Below are 24263 nucleotides of genomic sequence, written 5' to 3' on the forward strand. Positions count from 1 at the left end.
AATGAGCAGAAGGATAGACTTATGTCCACAATCACTAAAAAAGAGGTGTATCAAGCTCTTATGAGCATGAAATCATACAAAGCTCCTAGGCCAGATGGTTTTCAACCCATTTTCTACAAGATGTTCTGGGGGGATATTGGTGATGATGTTCTGAAGTTTGTGAAGAATGCGTTTGAGACCGGATCCATTGACCAACAAGTTGCTGAATCCCTCATGATTTTGCTCCCTAAGGTTGATAACCCGACATCATTTAAGGAATTTCGGCCTATAAGTTTATGTAATGTCACTTGCAAATTGGTTTCGAAAGTTCTTGTAAACCGATTAAGGCCTATGCTTATTGATATTGCAAGCCCTTTGCAAAGTAGTTTTATTCCAGGAAGGGGTACCGTTGATAATGCCATCGTCCTTCAAGAGTTTATCTATCACATGCGAAAGTCGAAGAAGAAGCACGAAGATGTCATATATAAGCTTGATTTAGAAAAGGCGTACGATCGAGTGGATTGGCCTTTTCTGCGTGAAACCCTCCAATACTTTGGCTTTCCTTCTATTATCATTTCTCTTATAATGAGCAGCATTTCAGCTACCTCGGTATCTTTGTTGTGGAATGGAAGTAGGACTGAGCATTTTCAACCTCTTTGTGGTCTTCGTCAAGGGGATCCACTATCACCATATCTTTTTGTACTTTGTATGGAAAGACTTGGAGATATGATTGAAAAAGCGGTTCAAGAAGGGAACTGGCACCCTCTTCACATTACCCCTGAAGGGCCAAGAATATCTCACTTATTCTTTGCAGATGATGTGCTTCTATTTGCGAAAGCCAAACCTTCCCAAGCACAATTTATTTCCAACCTCTTTCATAATTTTTGTTCTCTTTCGGGTCTAAAAATTAGTTTGGTGAAAATCTCACCAATATTTCATTCACTGATCGCTTGGAGAATTATTTGGGATTCAAGATGAGATATGGCCGTACAAAGAAAGAAAATTTCCGAAAGATCCATGATAAAGTAGCCTCTAAGCTTGCTTCTTGGAAAGGAAGGCTTTTGAATAAGCCTGGAAGAGTCACCCTTGCTAAGGCTGTGCTTACTTCACTTCCAGCATATACTATGCAAATTTGTTGGTATCCCCAATATGCTTGCGAAAATCTAGATAAGACAATGCGAAATTTCATTTGGCATGGGGAAAAGGAACGAGCCATGCACATGGTTGGTTGGAACAAGATCACAAAAACTAGGAAGCTTGGAGGTCTAGGAATTCGGCCAGCTCGATTACAAAACACAGCTTTGTTGGGAAAACTTGTTTGGAGTCTCGTGCAATCAGACAAGAAGTTATGGGTGTTTATCCTTGCTAACAAATACTTGAAAGAGGGTAATATGTTTTTAGAAAAAGCAAAGACAGGTTCACCTATTTGGAATGCAATCCTCAAAACTCTTAATGTGTTGGAAGATGGTTTCACGTACAAAATTGGAGATGGAGATACAAATATGTGGTTCCATCCTTGGATCGTCGAACATCCTCTTATTAATGTGGTACAAAATATCTCTCCAGATCATTTATGCCTCAAAATTAAGGATCTATGGGATAACGGGGAAAGCATCATCGATGAGCTAAATCTTCCCTTATCTCCTGAAATTGTTGCCTCAGTACATGAACTGAAACCAACCATAATTACCTCATTTGTTGACACTTGGGTTTGGAAAGATAATTTAAATGGAGAATACACTGCAAAAAGTGCGCATCACTGGCTCTTATCTCGAAGAGATGGTATTGTTTCACCGGAGAAATGGAATTGGATTTGGAAGTTACCACTTTCAGCTAGTGTACAATTTTTTATCTGGCAGGTTTGTCATAATTCTATTCCAACTAAATATGTCCTTCACCATCGAGGGGTGAATGTTTCTGCTACATGTCCATGTTGTAACGGGGAAGATGAATCTATACTTCATTGCCTCGTCCTTTGTCCACGAGCTATTGCAGTGTGGTCTGGATGTGGATTTCCTGACATTTCGTCGTTGTGCACTAATAATCTCTCGAGCAATATGAGTGATATCATACAAATGTTATTAAGTAAGATAGGGAGTGTCGCCCCTATCATAATGTGGAACCTATGGTGCATTCGCAACAGGTTGGTGTTTGATTGTATCCAACCAATAGTCTCAACTACAGTTTCAAATGTTTATGCGCAATTGCAAGTTTCGCAACGGGCATTCGACAATACTAGTTCAACCACACTAGTTAGGCCCACTCATGAAGTATGCTGGGAGCATGGTGATAATGATACAATGGTTCTTAATGTAGATGGTAGCGCTTTAACTAAGCTAAGTACATCAGGATTTGGTGGATTGGTTAGGAATTTTGAGGGAAAAATGCAATTTGCCTTCTATGGTGGTGTTGGGTTGTCCAATATTTTGCATGCAGAAATTCATGCCCTTATGATTGGGATTAAGCTTTGCTGGGAGACTGGTTATAAGAAACTGGTTTGTTTTTTGACTCTCTTCATGTAGTGCATTTAGTGTCAAAGGAAGTGTCGAGGCTTCATCACTATGCGAACCTCTTGGAGCTCATTCAGACGTATTTGGATAAGCAGTGGGATATTTCTATTCATCATATTTTTCGAGACGGAAACTCTTGCGCGGATATACTTGCAAAAATAGGTGCTAATCAATCAGAGGCTCTTGTGATGGTACATCAACCATTATCATGCCTATCCTCAGGCTTACTAGCCGATGCTATGGGAGTGTCCTTTATTAGGACATAGTTTTTCTTTGCTTCTTTTTCTTTTGTTTTTTTTTTCTTTCTTATCTCATGTAACCAAAAAAAGAGTAATGTTTAAGAAAAATTACGAGTACTTGTTATTTAGTCATTTAATATTAAAAAAATAAAAAATAAGTTGGATAACCCATTACCAAATCCAACCCAACCCAAAAATTAGTGGGTTTGCCCAAACCTATTCAATAGTATAACAGATGGTTATTTTACCCCACTCAAATCGAAATATTTTGTATGGTTTGGGTTTTGGATTTGGCCAAACCTATCCCAAACCGACCCACGCACAACCTTTATCTTAACTTTAATTTATTAATAAACCTAGTACCCCTTGTGCTTGGTTTGATTTCGTTAATAAATTACCTTTCTCTGCCTTTTAAAAAAAAAACTATACTTTTGAGTTATAAGAAAAAAACAGTGTTATTATTAATGGCTTTTGATGCTAGTAATGTTATTTGAATGAATCATAAGTCGACATTGAGCAATACAAATGCTAGTGAGCTTCTTAATCTTAATAAAGTCATTAAGGTTAAAAGAGTTTTAGTCAAATAAAGGTCCTTCAAGGATTTTCCATCGATATTTTATGTTCTTATTTTTAAGTCAATCTACACGTTCCCTTCACATTTTTAAATGATTTTTTCAGACATATTTATAATATTTTAAGAATTTTCTTCACAAAAATATAATAAGAATCTTCTTCACAAAAATATAGTTTTTTTAGAACAAAAAATAATTAAATATGAATATCTTAAATATGTGCGCAAAAAATCATTCAAAAGTTCAAACAACATCATGAATTGACTTAAACAAGGGATAAAAATGTTGAGCGAAGACATTTGAAGGATCGTTGTTTGAAAAAGTTTTTAGAGGAACTAAAAATAAAAAATGATATATTTATACGAATAAAAAACTGATTTAACCCTAAATTTTAACATTTTGTAGATTTTTTTAAAACTATTATTCAAACTGTTTGTATGATTTATACAAATGCTAAAGAAACCTACGTTGCTACAAAAATATCTAGCAAACCGAGTTGACATGGTCCATGAAGAGGAGTATGAGGTAAATATAATTTCTAACATAGGTATGTTGATGGTCGATTTAGATTGCTCAAAGACCTTGCACGCAATTTAGAGTCCGGTAAACATACCCAATACACCAATGCCCAAGCCACACTATTGACAACCCCACTTGACAAGGGAGGCATGCTCGCAACTGTATGGAGACACTAATTCATACACTTAATCACAATATTTTTTTGCCTCCGTTTATCTGTAACGTTTGACAGTTACGACCTCCTATCTATAACAGCGACAAACGGCTAGCCAACCATGATTACCTAATGTGCACCTCCAGTGTATAAGAGGACCCTTTTGCGTTCTCTAAGGTACAATTAAATCTATCCTTATCTTGCATTCTTGCTCTTTATATAAACTCAAGTGTTGGAGTGTCTGCTGGTACAAACCTCCATTGTTCGAGCAACAAGCTCGCAACAAGCTCACCACATTAGATGTCGTTCTCCTTATCAGGTTAGATCAAGTGTGCTCCAGTAAGGTTAAATTGGGGAAATACTTGTGTGACATTAATGTCACGGTGACATTAAATCTAGGCCACACATTGGGTGACATTAGATGTGTTGTGTGGTCCAGATGCAATGACAATGGCAATGTGTGGTTCAGATGCAATGGCACGGTGACATTAATGTCACCAAAGTGCCACCCGTTAAATTGAGCACATGATAGTTTATGTTAAAGTTGATCAAATTTTATATGCTCATGATATGCGTCTCTTTAGTAATCACTCGAGTAGTGGCGACGACGAATAAAAAGTTAGTGTATAACTCAAGTTTTGGTCATGGCATGTGTCTCTTTAGTAGTCATTGAAACGACGACAACAACATGTTTTCTCTAAAGTAATTTTGTAATCCAAGAAGAAAATTAATAAAAAGCTAGAGCGCGTAAATATCTATAATACTTGTTTGAGGGTTAGATTAATACTTTTAAAGGGTCAATGTTGTCATTTTTATTTTCATATCTTTTTTTAACTTTTTTTTGTGTGTAAACTAGATATATCTCCCCATGCACAACTACGAAGATTAATCTTTCGAATTTTGTGAAACAAATGACGACAATTTCTATAGAGAAATGATATTTGATCATCCATTTAGTGACAACTTTTGCAACAACTTTCTCTCTCATACTCACATTATTTTTTACTTTATCTTTCTATTGCTAGGGTTTCCGTGCCAATACCATTTTTTCCTTTGTAAAATATGGTTGTCAAATAAGTTATCACCAAATTGGTTGTTCAAATAACACTCCTCATTTCTATAACATCATTTGTTGTACAATTGCTTTGGCTTGGTAATATTTTGTCATAAAAAGTAACAAATGCTTTTGTATATAAACTTTTTTTTACACATGATTGATAAATTAAAGTAGAATAATATAGGTAAATTAACAAACGAAAATTGATTTTTTTTTCTTCAGTTAAATTTATAATTTATTTGAAAGAGCCAAATTCTTTATTTTTGATTAAATTCTAACATACCACTCAGTAATCCAGTAAGTAGCAAGTACTCCTCCCTTATCTAACGAGCGTAGCAAGCACGCGTACGTAGGTCCGTGAGTGTACGGTAAAAATTGGACATGCTGCTATGGGAGCGCGTATTGAGACTGTGAAAATCGTTTAAAAGCATGAAACGAATCAGAAAGATAGCTACATAGGCACAGGCATAGGGATAAAAACGATTTTTACAACATGCGAGTGAAGGCGCGTGAGTGAAGTGAGAAATGACGGCGAGAACATCCAGTATAAACAGTGACACTCATCAAACGTCGTTTCACCGCCGTTTCACTATTTCTCTCTCTTCATTACACATTCTTCTGTGTTTACCTTACACTTCACGCCAAACGCCTGCTCTCTCTCTCTCTCTCTCTCCACATTGTTACAACAACCTCTGCAACAGCTACATTTTTGTTTTCTCATACTTACTCTCGTTGAGGTTTTTGTCTTCTTTGTTACAATGAAAGAAAAAGGAGGTTTGGTTCTATTGTTCACTGGCCAACAACACAAATGGAGGTTTTTCATGTTTCTCATCACGTTGCTTCTTCTTTCTCCATTAGCATTTTCACTCAGCGACGAAGGTTTGTGTTTTTGTGTGTGTTTCTTTTCTCATATATCAAGCAAACCCTCTTGTCTTTACACATAAAAATGTTGTCTTTTCTTCTTTTTCTTTCCATATTTGGTTAACTTATTAGTACTCAAAATGCTACACTTTTTGTTGGTTTTTTCACAAGATTGGAACTGTGCTTAACTTAACTGTTTTCCTTTTGGTGGTTCACTTTCAAACACTTTCATTGCAACAGTTTTGCGACTGTTTTTATTTTTTACTTTTGCATTACCAAAGTTCAATGTATTTTCTTATGCATTCGACTAGTAATGTTTTTGTCGGCGGCTGAGTATAGATCATTTTTTATTTTCTGTTGGATTTGATGAAGCATGTTTGGCCCTTTTTTTATTTTATTTTTTATTATTGTGTGCTGGAATAAATAATGAGTGATTTTCTCGTGAGTGGAAATAAATAAGCCATGTGCTTTACGATTTTATTTATTGTTGAACTTTCTCTGTTATGATGATGAATAGTCAATATTGCATTTTTTTATCTTTCCTCTTGAAGCTCTATGGTTAAGAAAGTGACCTGAATCTTTATACTTGATGCTGTAAAAAATGAAATTTTTTAAGTGTGTTTGGTTAGGTGTAAAACTTATTGTAAAATTGATTTTGAATGGTTAAAGTTGATGTGTTCGTGTTTTTTTTTTTAAACCCAAGATGCTACCAGAGGGAAGATTCTACCAACTTTAAGACGTAGAAATTGATTTTTTTTTTCAAGAAGCTAAAAGTTATAAATTTTAATTTTGATTTTCTCTCTTGTTTTTGTTACATCTACCCAAATGTTTGCCTCTTTTATGACTAGCTTTTGAGTGCCTCAACAATTTTCCAAACATGCTAAGTGGCGAATGTAGTGGTTCGAACGGTTGTTTTCTAGGAGCAGTGCAGTGTACCAATGTTGTTTTGTAGTGGCTCGAACAGTTGTTTTCTATGAGCAGCGTGGTATTAATTACTAGTACTGCTACATAATTTGCATTTAAGAAGTGTTTAATCGGAGTATTAATTATTAGTATTGCATTTAAGAAGTGTTTAATTGGAGTATTAATTATTAGTATTACTAGTATAAATTAGTAGTACATCACTTTAAAAATATTATGTAAATAATAAAGAAATCTGTATTTTATATTGACGTACTGTTGTTTTAGAATTAAGAAAAAAATAATTGTGGATAAAGTGACAACCTAAAATTAACCCACGCAACCATAAAATCCTGCGTTCGAACTATGTTGATGAATGTGTCCGACCTAATAATATCAACATCATCGGTTAAATTGACTCAACTTTAAAAAAAAAAACTTAGAAAATTTGTAATTTAGGATTTTCTTAGTTTTTTTATGTGTCCTCTTGATTTGACACCCAGTCGCTCTTCAGGTTCAGAATGATGTCATTAACAGCAATGTGTGTATAATTTATTGGAATTAGAATTTTATAGTGTAGTTTTGTTTATTGATAAAAATAGTGTAATTTAAAGGAATTTTTTTTCTTTTAATCCAATATTTTTTATCAATGTGAGGTGCTGCTTTTGACTTCCAATTTGCACAAGCATAGTGACTAATTAAACTTCCTATTTTTTTCCATGGATGTGCATGTATGGAGTCAAAAATATGCATGTAATAGTAATTTTCCTTTTTACTTGTTCTTTTATTTCTGTCAATCATTTTTTCCCTGATGGTGCAGTTTGAAACCATACACATATGTTTGGAAAAGATTAATACTTCCAGATTATGTTTATGAAGTGTCTTATTTTTGAATGTTTGGTAAATGCATTAGGACAAGCATTAATGGCAATGAAGTCTTCCTTCAACAACATAGCTGACGTTCTCCTTGACTGGAATGATGTACACAATGATGACTTTTGCTCATGGCGTGGAGTTTTCTGTGATAATGCCAGTCAGGCTCTTACTGTTGTATCTCTGTGAGTCCTTTATCCCTCGGTCTATATCCATCTCTTGTCTTACTCTCTCATTACCAACAATTTTTTGTATGTGTAATTAAGCTCTAATGTTTTTTTTCTCATTTTTATGAAGGAATTTGTCAAGCTTGAACCTTGGTGGTGAGATATCACCAGCAATTGGTGATTTAAGAAACTTGCAATCCATGTATGTCGCCTCTTACTTAACATTATATGCATCTCTCATACTTTTGATTGAAGGTGTGTTCACAGCCCGAAATAACACTGACACATGTCGTTACATTTAATTTAATAATTTCATATTCTAAAAATTTACATGTGTCGATGTGTCAGTGTCCCGCTTGTTACGTTTACACATGCACATATTTTTTTAATGTTGATTTATTTGATTTGTATGTTAACTATGTATGTATTTTCTTGGTAATGACAGAGATTTGCAAGGGAATAAACTAACTGGTCAAATCCCAGATGAAATTGGGAACTGTGGTGCACTTTTTCACCTGTATGACTCGTCTTGTTTCCTTTGTTATTTCTTTATTACTTACTGTGCTGGAGTTTTCCTTGTGATACATGTGCTAATTATTGCTTCTTTTTTAATTGAATTTGAAGGGATTTATCTGATAATCAACTTTATGGTGATATACCTTTCTCCATATCAAAGCTGAAGCAACTTGAGTTTTTGTAAGTCTTCAATTAGAATATAGAATTCAGTCTGTGGTGCATTTTTTTATTTTATTTTTTCATTTGGATTTGATTATGATTGATAATGCAGGAACTTGAAGAACAATCAGTTGACTGGTCCTATTCCTTCCACGTTATCCCAAATTCCAAACCTTAAGACTCTGTAAGTTCTCATTTTGTTATCATTTGAGTTTTGTGGAGCTAAGAATGCGTTAGTTAGAAGATACTTTCAAACTTGATGGAAATGACATATTTTTAGACGAATACAAGATTTTATACTTATTCTCTTGCTAGTAACAACTTTAACCACTCTTTTGTTATGTTTACAGTGATCTTGCTCGAAATAAGCTCATAGGAGAGATACCAAGGCTACTCTATTGGAATGAAGTATTGCAATATCTGTAGGTTACCTTTTTTTTTGTAATGTACATTATACATTATAACTTGGATATTTCTAATATTTCAGTTGTGATATGTTTTGCACAATGATGCAGTGGATTGCGAGGGAACATGTTGACTGGAATTTTGTCTCCTGATATTTGCCAGTTATCTGGTTTGTGGTACTTGTGAGTAATCAAACCCTGTCATATTGAAATTTTTCATATGTACTTGGTTTATTCTTGACTACTGTTTTGATCTTTGTTATTCTGATATGCTTTTCATGATTTTTCAGTGATGTCAGAGGCAATAATTTGACTGGTCCTATTCCAGAAAGCATTGGCAACTGTACAAGTTTTGAAATCTTGTATGTCAAGTGTTCTGTGTTCTATATTCTGTATATCAATAAAATTTTGCTCGAGATATTATTTTGTCTTAGTTCTTAATGTATTTTCTCATTGAATTTCAGTGACATATCATATAATCAGATTACTGGGGAGATTCCTTATAACATTGGATTTCTTCAAGTTGCTACTTTGTAAGTACTACGACCAATTGTCATTGTTATTCTAATTATTCAAATGTTTATGAATTTTGTGAACCATTTGCTTTTCCTAATATCTCATATTGACAGTCTCAAAGAGGGTTCCTTTCTTAGCGAATGGCGACGAGTTTGTTATATTAATTGGTGAAATAAACGGTCATTTATCATTGCAATTTCTTTTTAGGTCACTTCAAGGAAATAGATTAACTGGGAAGATACCAGAAGTGATTGGTTTGATGCAAGCTCTTGCAATTTTGTAAGTGTAATCTGATTATTTCATCATTATCTCTATCGTTATAAGTATTGTAGTTGTTCATATTTGGCTTGATATTACATTTCTTTATTATAATGTTTGAGTTTCACTTCCATAATGGCTATTTTGGATCCTTGCATTGTTGTAGGGATTTGAGTGAGAATCAGTTAGTGGGACCGATTCCTCCTATACTTGGAAATCTGTCTTTCACCGGCAAGCTGTGAGTGTCACTCTACCGTAGTTAAATCTCTATATAGTCATTGTTGCTTTCTAAGCGTTTTAGTTATGCAGGTACCTTCACGGAAACATGCTCACTGGTTCAATACCTCCCGAGCTTGGCAATATGTCTAAACTGAGCTACTTGTGAGTTGATCTCCATCTGTATCATCAGTATCTTAGTTTTGTGCACGAATTTACCAAGCTTAATTTTTCCAGGCAATTGAATGATAATCATCTGGTGGGTGAAATTCCGAATGAGTTTGGGAAGCTTGAAAATCTGTTTGAATTGTGAGTTATAAAAATATCAGTTATACCTTCAATAAGAATTATAAGGTGTGAGCGTCTGATTCTAATTTGCTTTTTATAATCTTTTCAGGAATCTTGCCAATAATCACCTTGAGGGATCTATTCCACATAACATCAGCTCCTGCACAGCCTTAAATCAGCTGTAAGATTTCAGAGCACTAGCCAACTGTTGTGGGGAATTTAGTTTTATTTTTGGCATGCATATTGTTTACTTACTCATTTGGTTTTCTTTTGCAGTAATGTGCATGGAAATCAGTTAAGCGGTTCTATTCCAACGACCTTTCGCAACCTTGAGAGTCTGACTTACTTGTACGTTTGACAAATTTAGTATTTTTTCATTATAGTTTTAGTAGAATTCTTATAATAACACGAGTATTTTTTTTTATCTACAGGAACCTTTCTGCAAATAACTTCAAAGGGAATATACCAGTCGAGTTGGGTCATATCATTAATCTTGATACACTGTAAGTTCATGAAATCATATATCTAGACTGTTAAGTTTCACTGTATGCTGAATATTAATCATAATATTCGACTCACTATTATGTGTCAGGGACCTATCTAGCAATAATTTTTCTGGACACGTCCCAGCATCTGTTGGTTATCTAGAGCATCTTTTGACCCTGTAAGATAAAAGTTGTAATAAACAATGTCATGTTATTTTCATTGTTTTTTGTTAGTTGTTACTGAATACTGAATTTGAGTGATATTGCATGATATAAATGTAGGAACTTGAGTCATAACCATCTTGAAGGTCCGTTGTCCGCTGAATTGGGGAATCTCAGAAGCATACAGATTATGTAAGTTTTGTAGATATTTTCTGATTTGGAGGATCCAAATTCAACATCCTGTTTAGTTGTTTATCCTAGTGGATGGTTTAATTGATTCATAATGATTTATTCTGTCTCCAGGGATATGTCTTTCAACAACCTGTCAGGCAGCATTCCTCCAGAAATTGGACAGCTGCAGAACCTTGCATCTCTGTACGTTTTATTGTGAAGTTTTTTTCTGCTTTTATGTTGTGTTTATACCTTGTTTGGATGACTAGTTCACCGAGTTACCATTACCTTTTAACTTTATTCCTTGTTTGGATGACTAGTTCACTGAGTTACCATTACTCTTTAACTCTATGATAGGACTTTGAACAACAATGATCTGCATGGGAAGATTCCAGAACAGCTCACCAATTGTTTCAGTCTTTCCACTTTGTGAGTATGCCTGTTATGATTTTTTGCGCTTCTCTGAAGTAGATTCCTTCCTAATGTATTTTATTTCTTCATGTTTTAGGAACTTTTCTTATAACAACTTTTCTGGAATAGTTCCGTCTTCAAAGAACTTCACGCGGTTCGCAGCTGACAGGTAGTGCAGAGAAACCTTGCATTTTCATAATCATGAATATTTTCTGTTAATGACTTTTAATGTGGGATTTTGCAGCTTCATTGGAAATCCTTTATTATGTGGAAATTGGGTAGGATCAATTTGTCGTCCTTATATTCCTAAATCAAAAGGTTTGTGAAATGAAATCCATTGGCAATGTTTATTTGTTTTTCATAGTGGAAGTATTGCTAACCATAGCGTCTTTTTTCTTTTCAGAGATATTTTCTAGAGTTGCAGTTATATGTCTCACTCTTGGTATCATCACATTATTGGCTATGGTAATTGTTGCAATCTATAGATCCATCCAATCAAAGCAGTTGATGAAAGGATCTGGCAAGACGAGGCAAGGTATGGTGATTAATCGAATGCTACTTGGATAGTACCTTCAAGCTAGCCTTTTTTCCTCACTTTGTTTTTGTTATTTTGTGACTTTTCAGTGCCTCCTAAACTTGTCATTCTTCATATGGATTTGGCAATACACACTTTGGATGATATAATGAGAAGCACTGAGAATCTCAGTGAGAAATTTATCATAGGGTATGGTGCCTCTAGTACTGTATACAAGTGTGTGTTGAAAAATTCCCGACCCGTTGCAGTCAAGCGATTGTACAATCAGCATCCTCACAATTTAAGAGAATTTGAAACGGAGCTTGAAACAATTGGCAGCATTAGACATAGAAATCTTGTCACATTGCATGGCTATGCACTTACTCCTTATGGAAATCTCCTTTTTTATGAGTACATGGCAAATGGCTCGCTCTGGGATCTTCTACATGGTAATTTTTCCCAACTGAAACAAATTTCTATATTAATTTGATGCAGGATTTTGGTGTTACTTGCAACGAAAATTTTATGTATTTCTGGAGTTTATATTTGTTTATATCTCCGCAATGCTGCTTTTGGGTGCTTAAAAATGTCTTGTTTGACACAGGTCCACTGAAGGTAAAACTTGATTGGGAAACACGGATGAGGATTGCTGTTGGAGCCGCTGAAGGACTTGCTTATCTTCACCATGACTGCAACCCCCGAATTGTTCACAGGGACATCAAGTCTTCAAATATTTTGCTTGATGAGAACTTTGAGGCTCACCTCTCTGATTTTGGCACTGCGAAAAGCATCCCAGCCACAAAAACTCATGCCTCAACTTATGTTCTTGGAACTATTGGCTACATCGATCCTGAATATGCACGGACGTCTAGGCTGAATGAAAAATCAGATGTCTATAGCTTTGGCATTGTTTTGCTAGAGCTACTTACTGGGAAGAAGGCAGTGGACAACGATTCCAACTTGCATCAATTGGTATGTGTGCAATTATACTATTATTTATCTATTTTAGATTTGATAACATTCATCAATGTATTATGTGGGGAATATACTATTAACTGATATTGATTTTTTTTATTGTCTAATTGTCTCACTGTGATTAACATGAATTTTCAGATATTGTCCAAGGCGGATAGTAACACTGTAATGGAGGCTGTGGATCCAGAGGTATCCATTACCTGTATTGATTTGGCTCATGTCAAGAAGACCTTTCAACTTGCTCTGCTTTGCACAAGAAGGAACCCTTCTGAGAGGCCTAGCATGCATGAAGTAGCCAGGGTGCTTATTTCACTACTTCCTCCACCTCCAAGTAAAGTTGTTGCAGCTGCTGCCAAGAGTTTTGACTATGCACCTTTTGTTGCCGAAAAGGGACAGCACCACAGAAAATTGGATGGACAACAACCTCAGCAGGATAACAATTTGTCTAATGCTCAATGGTTTGTTCGTTTTGGGGATGTCATATCCAAGAGCTCTCTCTGACTCAGCATCTTCCTATCGTGATTCATAACTCGATTAAGACAAAAGTTAATGAAGGGTTAAAGTAAAGACTACTCTTTTCAGTGTTTTGATATTTCCATAATTATATATAATCTTAACTAATAGAAAGGATGGCCATTTGGGTTTATAAAACAATAGAAAGAAAGCTTAAGGAATTTTCTAATGCATATTGTAGAAGCACTTGTTCCTAGATATTAGTTGGTTTGGGTATAAATATCCATTGTTTTACTTTTTGGATTGACACTTATTTTGTGACCGGTGATATGGTTGTATGGTGTAATTAAATAGCAACACCTTATGTGTTTATGTTGGAAATTTTTGGTAAGATATGGTTTTAGTATTTATAGAGTTTATGTCCTATCGTAATTAAAGTTTCTTGCTTTGAAAATTTGTTCCACAACCACAACCTATTTGACCTATGTAGCATCTTCACTACATGGTGAAGGCGTATTTGGTGTGACGAGTTGGTGTTTGATATCTTTAGTATTCATTTTAATCATTTAATTGTTTACTGTGTTTGTGTTATGATGGGTGTCCGTCTAATTGACAAACTATGATTGTCTTGGAATCAGATTTGTAGAATGTGAATGGCTTTATGTCTTTGTTATGGATTGGAAAGAAATGCATCTCCACTAGTTGGGTAGTGCTATGAACTTGAAGAAAATATATATTAGCAACACACGAGTAAATTTCAACACAATCACCATTCTGCAATCTCAACAAAGGAAATCCTTGAATCGTTAGACCAGTGGTTTTTTTTTTTTTTTTTTTTTTTTTTTTTTTTTTTTTTTTATCTTTGCTGCCTAGGGTAGGTTCAGCCTAGGTAGTACATTCTCTTCAACAGTTCTTCAATCATACTGGTGCTGGTTACAATTGGGAATCGTCCGCAATTGCGTATCATAATTCACATCCCAACCGTGTTTTGGACATGATTTACTATGTTAGAACACATCTCATCTAATCTTAATTCAACAGTTGAGATTCCATGCCATATGTGTATCATAATTCAAAGAAATATTCTTTGTTTAACTTTGTGGATCAATACTCCTATAAAAAAAATACTTTATGGATCAATACTGATATGTACTGATTTTGTGACCTATGATAGGTGTAATTAAATAGCAGACGCCTTTATGAATTCGAAGTTGTTTCACACGAAAGGCTCGTCCTATAGTACACACGTACATGGTGCTTGTTGGTGTCCGATGTTATAGTTATATTCAATCGCTTTCATTTTATAAATTATTGTGTTTTGTTTTCCATATATAATCTGTGATTTTGTATGAGAATCAGGTTATGAAAAAAACACTAGTTCAACTTTATGCTTTCATTTTGGGAAGGAATCTATACACCTCCACCTGTGGATTATAGCTATGAGACATGAGATATCTTAAAGAAAATACAATATGATAGTTTACAACACACAAGGAAATTCTAATACAATCAACATTCTGCAATCTCGAGAAAGGAAATCCTTTAATGGTTACTCTACAGCCGCATCGGTGCTTATCTTTAGACTAGTTTCAGCCTAGGGTAGTACTTTCTCTTCAACAGCCCTTCAATGATACTGCTGCTTGTTACAACTGAGAAGCATCCAAAAGCTTGCTTTCTCGTGGTTTTCTGCACGTTGAAGCAAAAGAGTAAATGTTGGTATTCAAATATACTTTTCTGCAAGAGCATGCATATTCATATAAAAATTTATCCATACTTAAAAAGTAACCAATTTAGATGCTAATTTGAATAATCTCATCGAGAAAAATTGGTTCGTAGTCTGACTTTGTATTTGGAATACTTGGTTTACTAACTCGAGTATGTGTCGTCCGATCTTAATTCAACGTTTTAGATTATATGACATAAAAAATGTTGAACATAATCCAAAGAAACGTTTATTGACATAAAAATGGAACAAGTTACCTTTGGTGGATCCCATTTGTTCATTTGAGTTGCTTTTCTTATGCAGCTTCTTCTTCTGCTCATCATAATTAACTCTCCAAGTGTTGGTTGCTTCCTTGACATATCACAGGTATAATCTTCATTCTCAAAATCATTTCCCTTTAGTTCCACCAAACTTGAACTTAACTTTTCATTGTAACCAATATCCCTTTCAAGAAAACCAGACTTTGGTGGAAACAAAGGAAATAGACATTCCAAAAAAGCAGAACCAGTTAAACTTGACCTTCCAGTTTCATAGCTGCTTATACTACTATCCATCTCCGACGAAGCTGGAGAGGATGGAGTTTGCTGTAGTGGCATGGCTGTAGAGAGTTTAGTTGATGATACAAGAGAGTTTGCAAGTAAAGAAGGAACTGAGTTAAATGATTCATTGGTATCAAAACTAAATGATTCTAGGTCCAAGCTAGTTATGGTTTCACTCTCATCAACATGTGAGAAACTAGGGAGGGGTATTCCAGGTTTTTCTTCCCAAACAAAGGGAATTGAGGCAATTTGTTTTAGTGGAGTTTTTGGTAATTGACAAAATGACGAGTCCACTGGCTTCCAATCTTTTATAGGAATGCCTGGTTTTGTTTCCCAAATGAAAGGAATTGAAGGTGGTTCCCTAATATGTTTCTTCCTTTCTTTTTCATTCATCTTTTTTTATTTCTCTTAATGTTTTTGAGTTAGTCCATTTATAGTATTTGTCTTTGTGATATAGTAGTGGTTTAGTGCCAACTTTAATGTTATTAAATCATTTTGTTTTCATAAAGATTAGGCATACCTGCTCTATATCACCACTTCCTCTACTAGGTTTTGGTATGTGGCAAGACAGGTAGACTTTGAATATTTGTTTTCAAACTTTGGAATATGTAGAAAGAGATGTTTTATAGACTTATTTATGGCAAACTTCCACTAAGTCGTGGTATTTGCAGCTGATACTGGAAGTCCAAGTGGAATGGGTTGGGCATGATATGCTTATAAATATGCCTCAAATAAATTTTTATTTTTTTTTAGTGAAAATATGCCTAAAATAATTGAAGACCTTTTTAATAAATATGCGTAAAATGATATACAAGTGAGATAAATATTACATCATATATAAGTTAGTTTTCACTATTTTTTTCCGGCGGCCAACCATCCGAAAAAAAAAAATATAGACAATCCAATCCCACTGTATAATGATAAGGATGAAACTTCACTTGATTGACACGTATAAGATATGACATGTATATGATATAATTTTATATTATAGTGACACTTTTTGTATATTTAACCATGTCTTATATAATATAAAAACATTTTTTATATAAAAAATGTTTTTTATATAAAAACATTTTTTTTTCCAACCCAAAACACAAAAGCTTTCATTTTCTTCTTACAATTTTTATCAACTTATCTCATTTTAAGCATGGATCCTCACCAAACTTTTGTGAAATTCGAGTATTTAAAAACATGGTGGAAATGCATATAGATTCCACATAGACGAAGGGCTCAACTAAAGAGCACGCTTAACCACTTCTTTTATTTAGCATGTAACACGTCCTGAGTTGAATATCATGTCCCTTACATAGCCATGACAAATGGAAACGACAATGGTACATTATGACATTATTGGTCGGTTTTTAAGGATGATGATGTACATTCCATGTTTTGGATCGATGAAGGTAAAAAAGGACCGATCTACACGTATGTTCATTCAAATTGATTTGTAATTTCATTTCATTATTATTATGTTTTACGTCCTTTTTGTTTAACTTTTATATTCTATTATATGAGTTTTTTTTTGAAGAAACTAAAATGGATTAAATTACTGAAAGCCGGAGATTTCAGCATAAGGAGTGTCAAAACCCCAGCTGAAAGAGTCAATGCTAAAACGGCCAAAACAAAAAAGCTACCCTATTATATGAGTTGTGTTTGACCTATCTGTATATTTAATAGAAAAAATGTTTGTTGCAATTCTATATTATGTTTGGTGAAAAAAAATGTTTCAAAGTTAATGTTGGTTTGCATCGGAATGTAGCTTGCTTTAAAAAAAGGGAAGAAAAAAAAAAGGAGATAGGAAAATTACTTCTGTTATAAGTTTATATGTAACCTAGGGAACATTATAAGTTGAAATACACATGAAACCTGCTAAGTATACAATCGGAAGATACCTTCGAACGGCATAGGATTGTAAGACAGTTGTAACTGATCTTTAAAGCCAAAACAAACGGAGAGCTCGCAACAAGAAGGGAGGGTGGGAAAAGAAATTTTGAAGGAAAAAACAAACACGTGAGATTCTGCTACAAGCTCAATCTACTTCCTTTTGATTTGGCCCATCATTTTACATACAAAAAAAAACCTTGTTTTTGGAAAAAACAAATTCAGCAAATAAAAAATAAAAAAACCGCTATCACTGTTTGGCATTCTCATCTTCTCCCTCTCTAGCGATTGCAGTGCGACCTCCGTCCATCTCTCACCGTCAACCACTCCGCGACCGTCGCCTTCTCTAACTCTCCATTGAACTCGAAGTTCACACTCATCTCAATCGTCTTCTTCTCTTTTCTCTGTATCAATTTCTGATTCTTCTCCATTTGTCTCCATCTCTCCCATGAACCCTAAATGAGTAAGTGTAAATTATTTTTGTTTTTGTTTGGTAATGATACTACTTCGATTTCCTATTATTTGTTGATGAATTTGATTTTTGATTTGGTATTCAATTTCAATTTTTTTATAACCCTAATCAAAACAAAAGGGGAACAAAACTGTAATGTTGATTTAAATCTATCTTGCTTATCAATTGTAATGTTGATTTATATTAGGGATTTAAATTTGTCTGCAGCTTGTGTTTTGTTACCTGCTATTTGGAATCTACGGGAGCATATTGATATTGGGTTTTTTTTTTTTTTTTTTTCTCTCTGTTTTTAGACTTTGGTTTTGGAGTTTTTTAGGGTATTAGGTGAGCATAGCAGCTGTCGTTCTTCGTTGTTCTATCTTTGGTATCTTGCTGAGTCTGTTTCTGATTCGTGTAAGGCATAGTGTGGAAGATCATTATTTTTTGGTTTGGACCTCAAATATCAACTTGCTTTTGATAAAGCATTTTGAGCTATTTCAAAGTTTGAAATATCAGTTAGTTTTTGCTCTCAGATTGGTCTCGGTGGTTAGGAAGTAAAGTGGATAAAAGCATCTCTTGATATCATGTTTGTGAATTTGGTTCAGGAAGCAATTTTGTTGGTTGGACGGTCTCTATATTGAGTACTTCTATTGCATTTCCTTTTACAATTGGCATCATGTTTGTAGATTCTGTCATGCTTAGGTTGGACGGTAGACTTGGTTTGGCTTCTTTATGTACTTGTACAATTGGCATCAGTCCAATCCTTTACCTGCTATGTCTTGTTCAGGTGGAGTGTATGAATAAATTTGTCGTTTAAAAAAATATGATTTATATATTTTAATTTATTTGATAGCGGCCATCCCAAATTTTTTGGTCTGGCTCCGCCACTGGGCACATCCCTGCCCTGTTGGAAATATCGTTTGACTTGAGTAGTGTGTGTCAACATGACAACGTGAATGCAGCACAACAACAATCTGCAAATCTAACTATGAAGTCTGCACTTGTCACATTTATTTCATCAACTGCTGATGCATCCAGTTCTGAAGCACTAATTTATGTTAATTCGATTTGCTTGGTAAACAATTAGAAATTGGCGCTGCAGTAACAGCTAGCGATGTGTACGTTCTTTTCTTTTCCCTTATATGCTTCAGTAAGTAATTAATGAACTGAAACTGTGTCTGTAACCACGTTGTTTTGGTGTCAAGGGTCTAATCACACACTCTGCCTGCCTGAGTGATGATGATTATGATGATGAGTATGTCGTCGTCGTCATCGGACAACGGATTGCACCTGTATTTGAGTTACTCATATTTCTTTTTCTTTTTTTTTCTTTTTGTATTTGATACCATGGAAAACCTTTAAATATCTAACTCTCTTGACACATGATAACATGTTTCACTGCTATCATTTTTACGAGTAGCAGGGCATCAAATAATCGTTTCAGGTTTCCTTTTATTCTTTTGCATCTATATGCAGTTTAGAAAAGGAAGCCTGGTGCAATCTGTTTTTATGCCAGAACGCTTTTATAGATTTGATATTTCTATGGCTGTGCAAATAAAGATTTCACTCTGGGTTTTGAAATTGGTTTTGCTACGAAATGGAATTATAAACTGTGTCTAATCTGATAATATATATATTTTTTTGAATTTTTTGATATATATACCTGTTCAACCAATGACTTGGTGGTATTTCTTGATTGAGCTGATGATGTGTCTTAGACAATAATTCTCTGAACATTCACGCATCTCCATTCCATCTTAATTCATAGAGTTGGTGCTCTAATTTGGGTTGGTTTAACTTTCAAAATCAATATTCAAAGGTGATCTGGGTCATATAGAAGTTCATAGCTCTAACCCTGCTGATTATATTTCACTAAATAGGTGTGTTTTTGTTCTTGTAGTTGAGGATTCTGTTTCCATGGCCTCTAAAACTGAAAGCGGGAGTCCAAGAGATACCCCACCATCACCGTAAGTATAATTGTAATCTTTTTTAATTTCAATGCCTTTTGCATATCACATTATCATGGCCACATTTTTTTTAAGGTTGTGTTTAATATTGATAGGCCCAACACAACAATAGTCTATCGTAGAAGGGGAGCAAAGGGGAAAAGTAAGCAAGGGGTTGGGTCTACTATCTCAACCCAACCCGAGGACAATAAGGGGACAAATAGAGTAGGCCTCCAAGTTTATACAAGAAAGAAGAAAGACGTATCAAGGGGAACAACAAAAGTTGTTGTGGGAGAAAACACAGTTAGAGGAGGAATAACAGAAGGGACAAATGGCAATGGGAGAGTGTAGTGTTAGAGATAGTGTATGGACTGGGCCTTGAGGCCTTGAGCCCAGCCTCTGTATGTTAGGTGTTACAGCTGTCTTATGACAGCTGAATTTCTCTATTGTTAATAGCTTCTGTTGGAAGCTTCTAGTTAGTTAGAGTCAGTAGCTTGTTCTACAGGCTTCAAGTTAGCTAGAGTTTGTTACACTATGTATCTGTAATAAATAAAAAAGTAGTATAATTGTTATCATTCAACCAATTATAATGAATTCTGAAAATCAAACTTTCTCTCATTTTCTTGTATTCTCTCTTTCTAACATGGAGAGAGATATGGAATCATTTCCATATAGTTAAAGGCGGGGGGTCAGAAAGTGGACATGTTAGAAAAATTGTTAGTGGTTGTGAGGCTTAACCTTTGTGAAGAATGTTTTCCCTTCCTCTGTGACTCCCCACTCATTAGTCATGATCAACCCTTGTATGACAAGCCACGGCTGCTCTCACTGCAAGCATTAGAGTGTCCATCATTAGCCTCTTTTCCTGTCAATTACCTTCCTGTTTCGTCCATTTGTTTCTAAGGCTTCCCTTCCTGTAGATTTCATACTCTCCCAAGATTGGGAGCTTTGATACAAATTTGATAAAACAGAGATTGGTAAGCCTAAAAAAATTAAAGGTGAGAGCTAAACAGGAAAGGTGGAATGACGGTAAAAAAAATGTAGAAACGAGTGCCAACAAGTGCTGCACAATAGATAGAGCTGATTCTTTATCGCTCCACTCCCCAATTGGCATATGTCCCTTCTGTCATTCCTCCTCTAACTGTTTTATCCGTCTCTGATTTTTTATTTTTGTTGTTCCCCTTGATACATCGTTCATCCTTCTTGTACAAAACTTTGAGACTCAGTCTTTCTAGTTTCTTATTCTCCTCGGATTGGGTTTAGACAGCAGCTCATCCCTTTGATCAGTCTGCTCTTTTGCTCCTTTTTTATGATTGACCTTTGTTATAATTGGCATATCTGGTATCAGTTTGAAAATTTAATATATGGTGCAAAAAGATAAGGAGAGGCACTTTATGCTGGAAAAGTTATGAGTGTAAGCCAACCAGGCCTGGTTGGTTTTTCAAAGGAAGTTCTCAAGCCACCCTGCATAAATTGGTTATAACCATTAGTATTTGTGTTCCATTCAGCGTGAAGTGTGTGCCCTTTTCAAGGGCTTTCCGTATACTACAGATTTTAATTTATCCTGTCTTGATCAATTTCATTTTTCATTAATAGAAGTATGATTTTGGGATTTGTTGGACCTGTTGAGCTGTACTTAAGCGCTGATGGTTGTTTTTCTCTAGGCCAAAGAATATATACAAGGATCCAGATGATGGGCGACAACGGTTTTTGCTGGAACTGGAATTTGTTCAATGCCTTGCTAATCCTACCTACATCCACTGTATGGTTTTCATTTTATCAATATGTTTTAAGAGTTTCAGCTTCTTTAAGCAATAGCTGCATATGTGGTTGTCGAGTCATGTATTTGAAAGGGCAAACAAATTGTTTAGTTAGAAAACAAGGAATAAGTTGTGAAAAAGGATGTTGGAATTATAAGTAATCGGTATCTTTGATACAGCAGATTATTCAAGAGTAGATTAGGTGTTTGGCTTTTATTTAATTTCAAGTACATGGTCTGTTTAACGGGTTGCGCTTGGATGACATTGAGTTTAGTGACATTGGTGACTTTGTCTCTATCTCTCTCATAATCAATCATTCTCTCATCAAAATAATTTATTTTAATCCTTCATCTATCATATTCTCTCATCAAAATACACTAAAGTCACCGATGTCACAAAGGCTCAATGTCACGGAAACTACTTGGGTGACATTGAGCTTTTGTGACATCGGTGACTTTAGTGGATTTTGATGAGAGAGAATGATAGATGAATGATTAAAATAAATTATTTTGATGAGAGAGAATGATTGATTATGAGAGAGTTATCACCAATGTCATCCAAGTGCAACTCCAATGTCACCCAAGTAGTTTCCTTGTTGGGTTGCACTGAGAGGGTTCCGCTTAATAGATGTATTGAGGAAGATTCCTTTCCTTGAAACACATTGTAATTTCTCTTAATCCAGGTGAAATTCCCCTTTTTTGACAAAAAAACATGGCATGCTTTGTCATTGCTGCTTGGTGCGTGAGTTAGTTAGTATTGTAGCTTTTGTTTGTGTTCTTTTTCTTATAGTTGTTACTCTTTTGAACAGATTTGGCTCAGAACCGATATTTTGAGGACGAAGCATTCATTGGGTACTTAAAGTATCTTCAATATTGGCAACGCCCTGAATATATTAAATTTATCATGTGAGCAGTATATTCTTATTGTCCCACTAAAGTCTGGAAGAGGGATTATGTTTTACAATTCTACTTAAGGGCACTGAATTATGTTAAATAGGGAAACTCTATAAGAATTTTACACAGGGATAAATGAAATTCAACATTCAATACGACAAAAGAATTTGAACCAGTTCTGTCATTTTTATTCTAGCGATGCTTTGTTCAAATGGGTGGCTTTCTGATTTAGTTGCTCATTTTTTATGAATGCTAGGTATCCTCACTGCCTCTATTTTCTTGAGCTTCTTCAGAATGCAAATTTTCGCAATGCAATGGCACATCCTACCAATAAGGTAAATAGTGATATCTTTGTATCCTTTTACAAAATCATGATTTCTCCTGGATTTCATATTATAGTACTCGTGATATACGATTCCCTATAAGTTTTTATTTAAAAATCCTCGAGAACAAATTTTGTTGTAAATTGTATGAATTGAGACAAAGATAGACAGATATGGATTCTGTGTCATTTTACTTAACTTGAACAATCTATTCATACCGAAATTGTGATGCAGTAGGTATTGATAAGAATTTATTTGATTCTCAGCTTGATGTATCTATCTTATGTAATGTCTGTCACTAATAGGTTCTTTGTTTGCTTGGTTAATTACGTACATAGATGTATCAAGCCAGATTACTTGCATTTTAAGTTTAGGAATATCTTTGCCTTGTGTTTCTTGGATTGACCAAAAATTTCTCTGTTGTAGGAATTGACACATAGACAGCAGTTCTACTTCTGGAAGAACTATAGGAACAATCGGCTAAAACACATTTTACCAAGACCACTTCCAGAACCTAGTGCTGCGCTTCCTGGTCCGGCCTCGACTCAACCCCAGCCACCTGTGCATGCACTACCACCAGTACCTGCTACAAGCGTTGCTGTGACAACATCGTCTAGTCAAGCTCCTTCTCCAATGCCATACGGTATACCCCCTGGCTCCGGTAGTGCAAAAAATGACATGAGAAATACTTCAGCTGATAGAAGGAAAAGAAAGTGAGTGCTTTATATTGGAACACTCAATACTTTCTTCCATCGCAGATGGGAGTTGAAGTAATAATAATAGGGCAAAAAATTTCGCGCAAAGAAATTATTTTTATTACTGTTATTTTCTGTGACCTATTTTAAGTTGGGTAGCACAATGCCAATTGAAAATACATATCCAGATGGTTGAAACTCGTTAGATTCGTACCAATGAATTGTAAAATTATTTCACAAATTTCAAATTATCTTTTAATGGATTTTCTTCTACTTGAAATAGTTTTTGTTTGATGTTACAAATGATGAAAGGAGCATGTCTGTATTTAAATGGTACAAGCTTTGGCTTACAATATTTGATGAAAGTGATTCTACCACCATTATTACGCACCTTTAACATGTTCTTGGAACCACTTCACTAAAGTGAACTGCTCACTTTCAAGAGGTCTTATCTGAACATCTAATTGGTGGTGTGTGGGTGCCGGGTTGGGGTTGTATAGGTGTTTGTCGTTTGGCGGTGTCTTGTCATTGGTTCCAACTAAAATGGCAAGAAAGAAACCCGTTGAGGGGCAGTTGATCGTCATGACAAGCCAAGTAGGAAATAACAAACCATCTCAGTACACCAACAAACCCTACTCGGTAGAGAGTAGAGACAAAAGGAAGAAATTAATATTCTTTTTGGTCAAATTACCACTC

At 35.0% G+C, this 24263-nt stretch overlaps 3 protein-coding genes across 15 annotated transcripts; 2 read left to right on the forward strand and 1 right to left on the reverse strand.

The window, feature by feature from the left end:
• The first annotated feature begins 5478 nt into the window (after nucleotides 1-5478).
• Nucleotides 5479-13740, forward strand: ERL1 (ERECTA-like 1). 3 transcript variants are annotated; one of them, XM_085740056.1, is made up of 27 exons: nucleotides 5479-5909; nucleotides 7705-7849; nucleotides 7962-8033; nucleotides 8277-8348; nucleotides 8456-8527; nucleotides 8619-8690; nucleotides 8857-8928; nucleotides 9022-9093; nucleotides 9201-9272; nucleotides 9375-9443; nucleotides 9634-9705; nucleotides 9851-9922; nucleotides 9994-10065; nucleotides 10138-10209; nucleotides 10298-10369; nucleotides 10465-10536; nucleotides 10620-10691; nucleotides 10781-10852; nucleotides 10956-11027; nucleotides 11139-11210; nucleotides 11364-11435; nucleotides 11515-11586; nucleotides 11662-11735; nucleotides 11821-11952; nucleotides 12042-12380; nucleotides 12536-12903; nucleotides 13045-13740. In XM_085740056.1, exons 1-27 carry the CDS (start codon nucleotides 5789-5791, stop codon nucleotides 13405-13407), a joined length of 2979 nt encoding a protein of 992 aa, XP_085596182.1. In that variant the 5' UTR covers nucleotides 5479-5788; the 3' UTR covers nucleotides 13408-13740. The 3 variants fall into 3 exon arrangements, with proteins under 3 accessions (XP_085596182.1, XP_085596183.1, XP_085596184.1); XM_085740057.1 differs by lacking the exon at nucleotides 5479-5909 and adding an exon at nucleotides 6050-6876; XM_085740058.1 differs by lacking the exon at nucleotides 5479-5909 and adding an exon at nucleotides 7235-7544.
• Nucleotides 13741-14719: 979 nt separating this feature from the next.
• On the reverse strand, nucleotides 14720-16027 carry LOC146958539 (hydroxyproline-rich glycoprotein family protein). The gene is made up of 2 exons (XM_085740059.1): nucleotides 15340-16027; nucleotides 14720-15045 (listed from the first exon to the last, which is right to left on the reverse strand). The coding sequence occupies exons 1-2, from the start codon at nucleotides 16012-16014 to the stop codon at nucleotides 14938-14940; spliced, it is 783 nt and encodes a 260-aa protein (XP_085596185.1). The 5' UTR covers nucleotides 16015-16027; the 3' UTR covers nucleotides 14720-14937.
• A 1692-nt stretch (nucleotides 16028-17719) lies between these two features.
• Nucleotides 17720-23847, forward strand: MED31 (SOH1 family protein). 11 transcript variants are annotated; one of them, XM_085740068.1, is made up of 8 exons: nucleotides 17720-17965; nucleotides 18182-19071; nucleotides 19722-19772; nucleotides 19854-19920; nucleotides 21561-21658; nucleotides 22465-22561; nucleotides 22806-22884; nucleotides 23299-23847. In XM_085740068.1, exons 4-8 carry the CDS (start codon nucleotides 19871-19873, stop codon nucleotides 23587-23589), a joined length of 615 nt encoding a protein of 204 aa, XP_085596194.1. In that variant the 5' UTR covers nucleotides 17720-17965; nucleotides 18182-19071; nucleotides 19722-19772; nucleotides 19854-19870; the 3' UTR covers nucleotides 23590-23847. The 11 variants fall into 11 exon arrangements, with proteins under 11 accessions (XP_085596194.1, XP_085596190.1, XP_085596196.1 ...); XM_085740064.1 differs by lacking the exon at nucleotides 19722-19772 and having other exon boundaries at nucleotides 18182-18740; nucleotides 18916-19071; XM_085740070.1 differs by having other exon boundaries at nucleotides 18182-18740.
• The last annotated feature ends 416 nt before the right edge of the window (nucleotides 23848-24263 follow it).

The sequence above is a fragment of the Medicago sativa genome, chromosome 1, assembly GCF_051527215.1.
Source record: "Medicago sativa cultivar Bolivia chromosome 1, Bolivia_mono, whole genome shotgun sequence".
Lineage (NCBI taxonomy): Eukaryota > Viridiplantae > Streptophyta > Magnoliopsida > Fabales > Fabaceae > Medicago > Medicago sativa.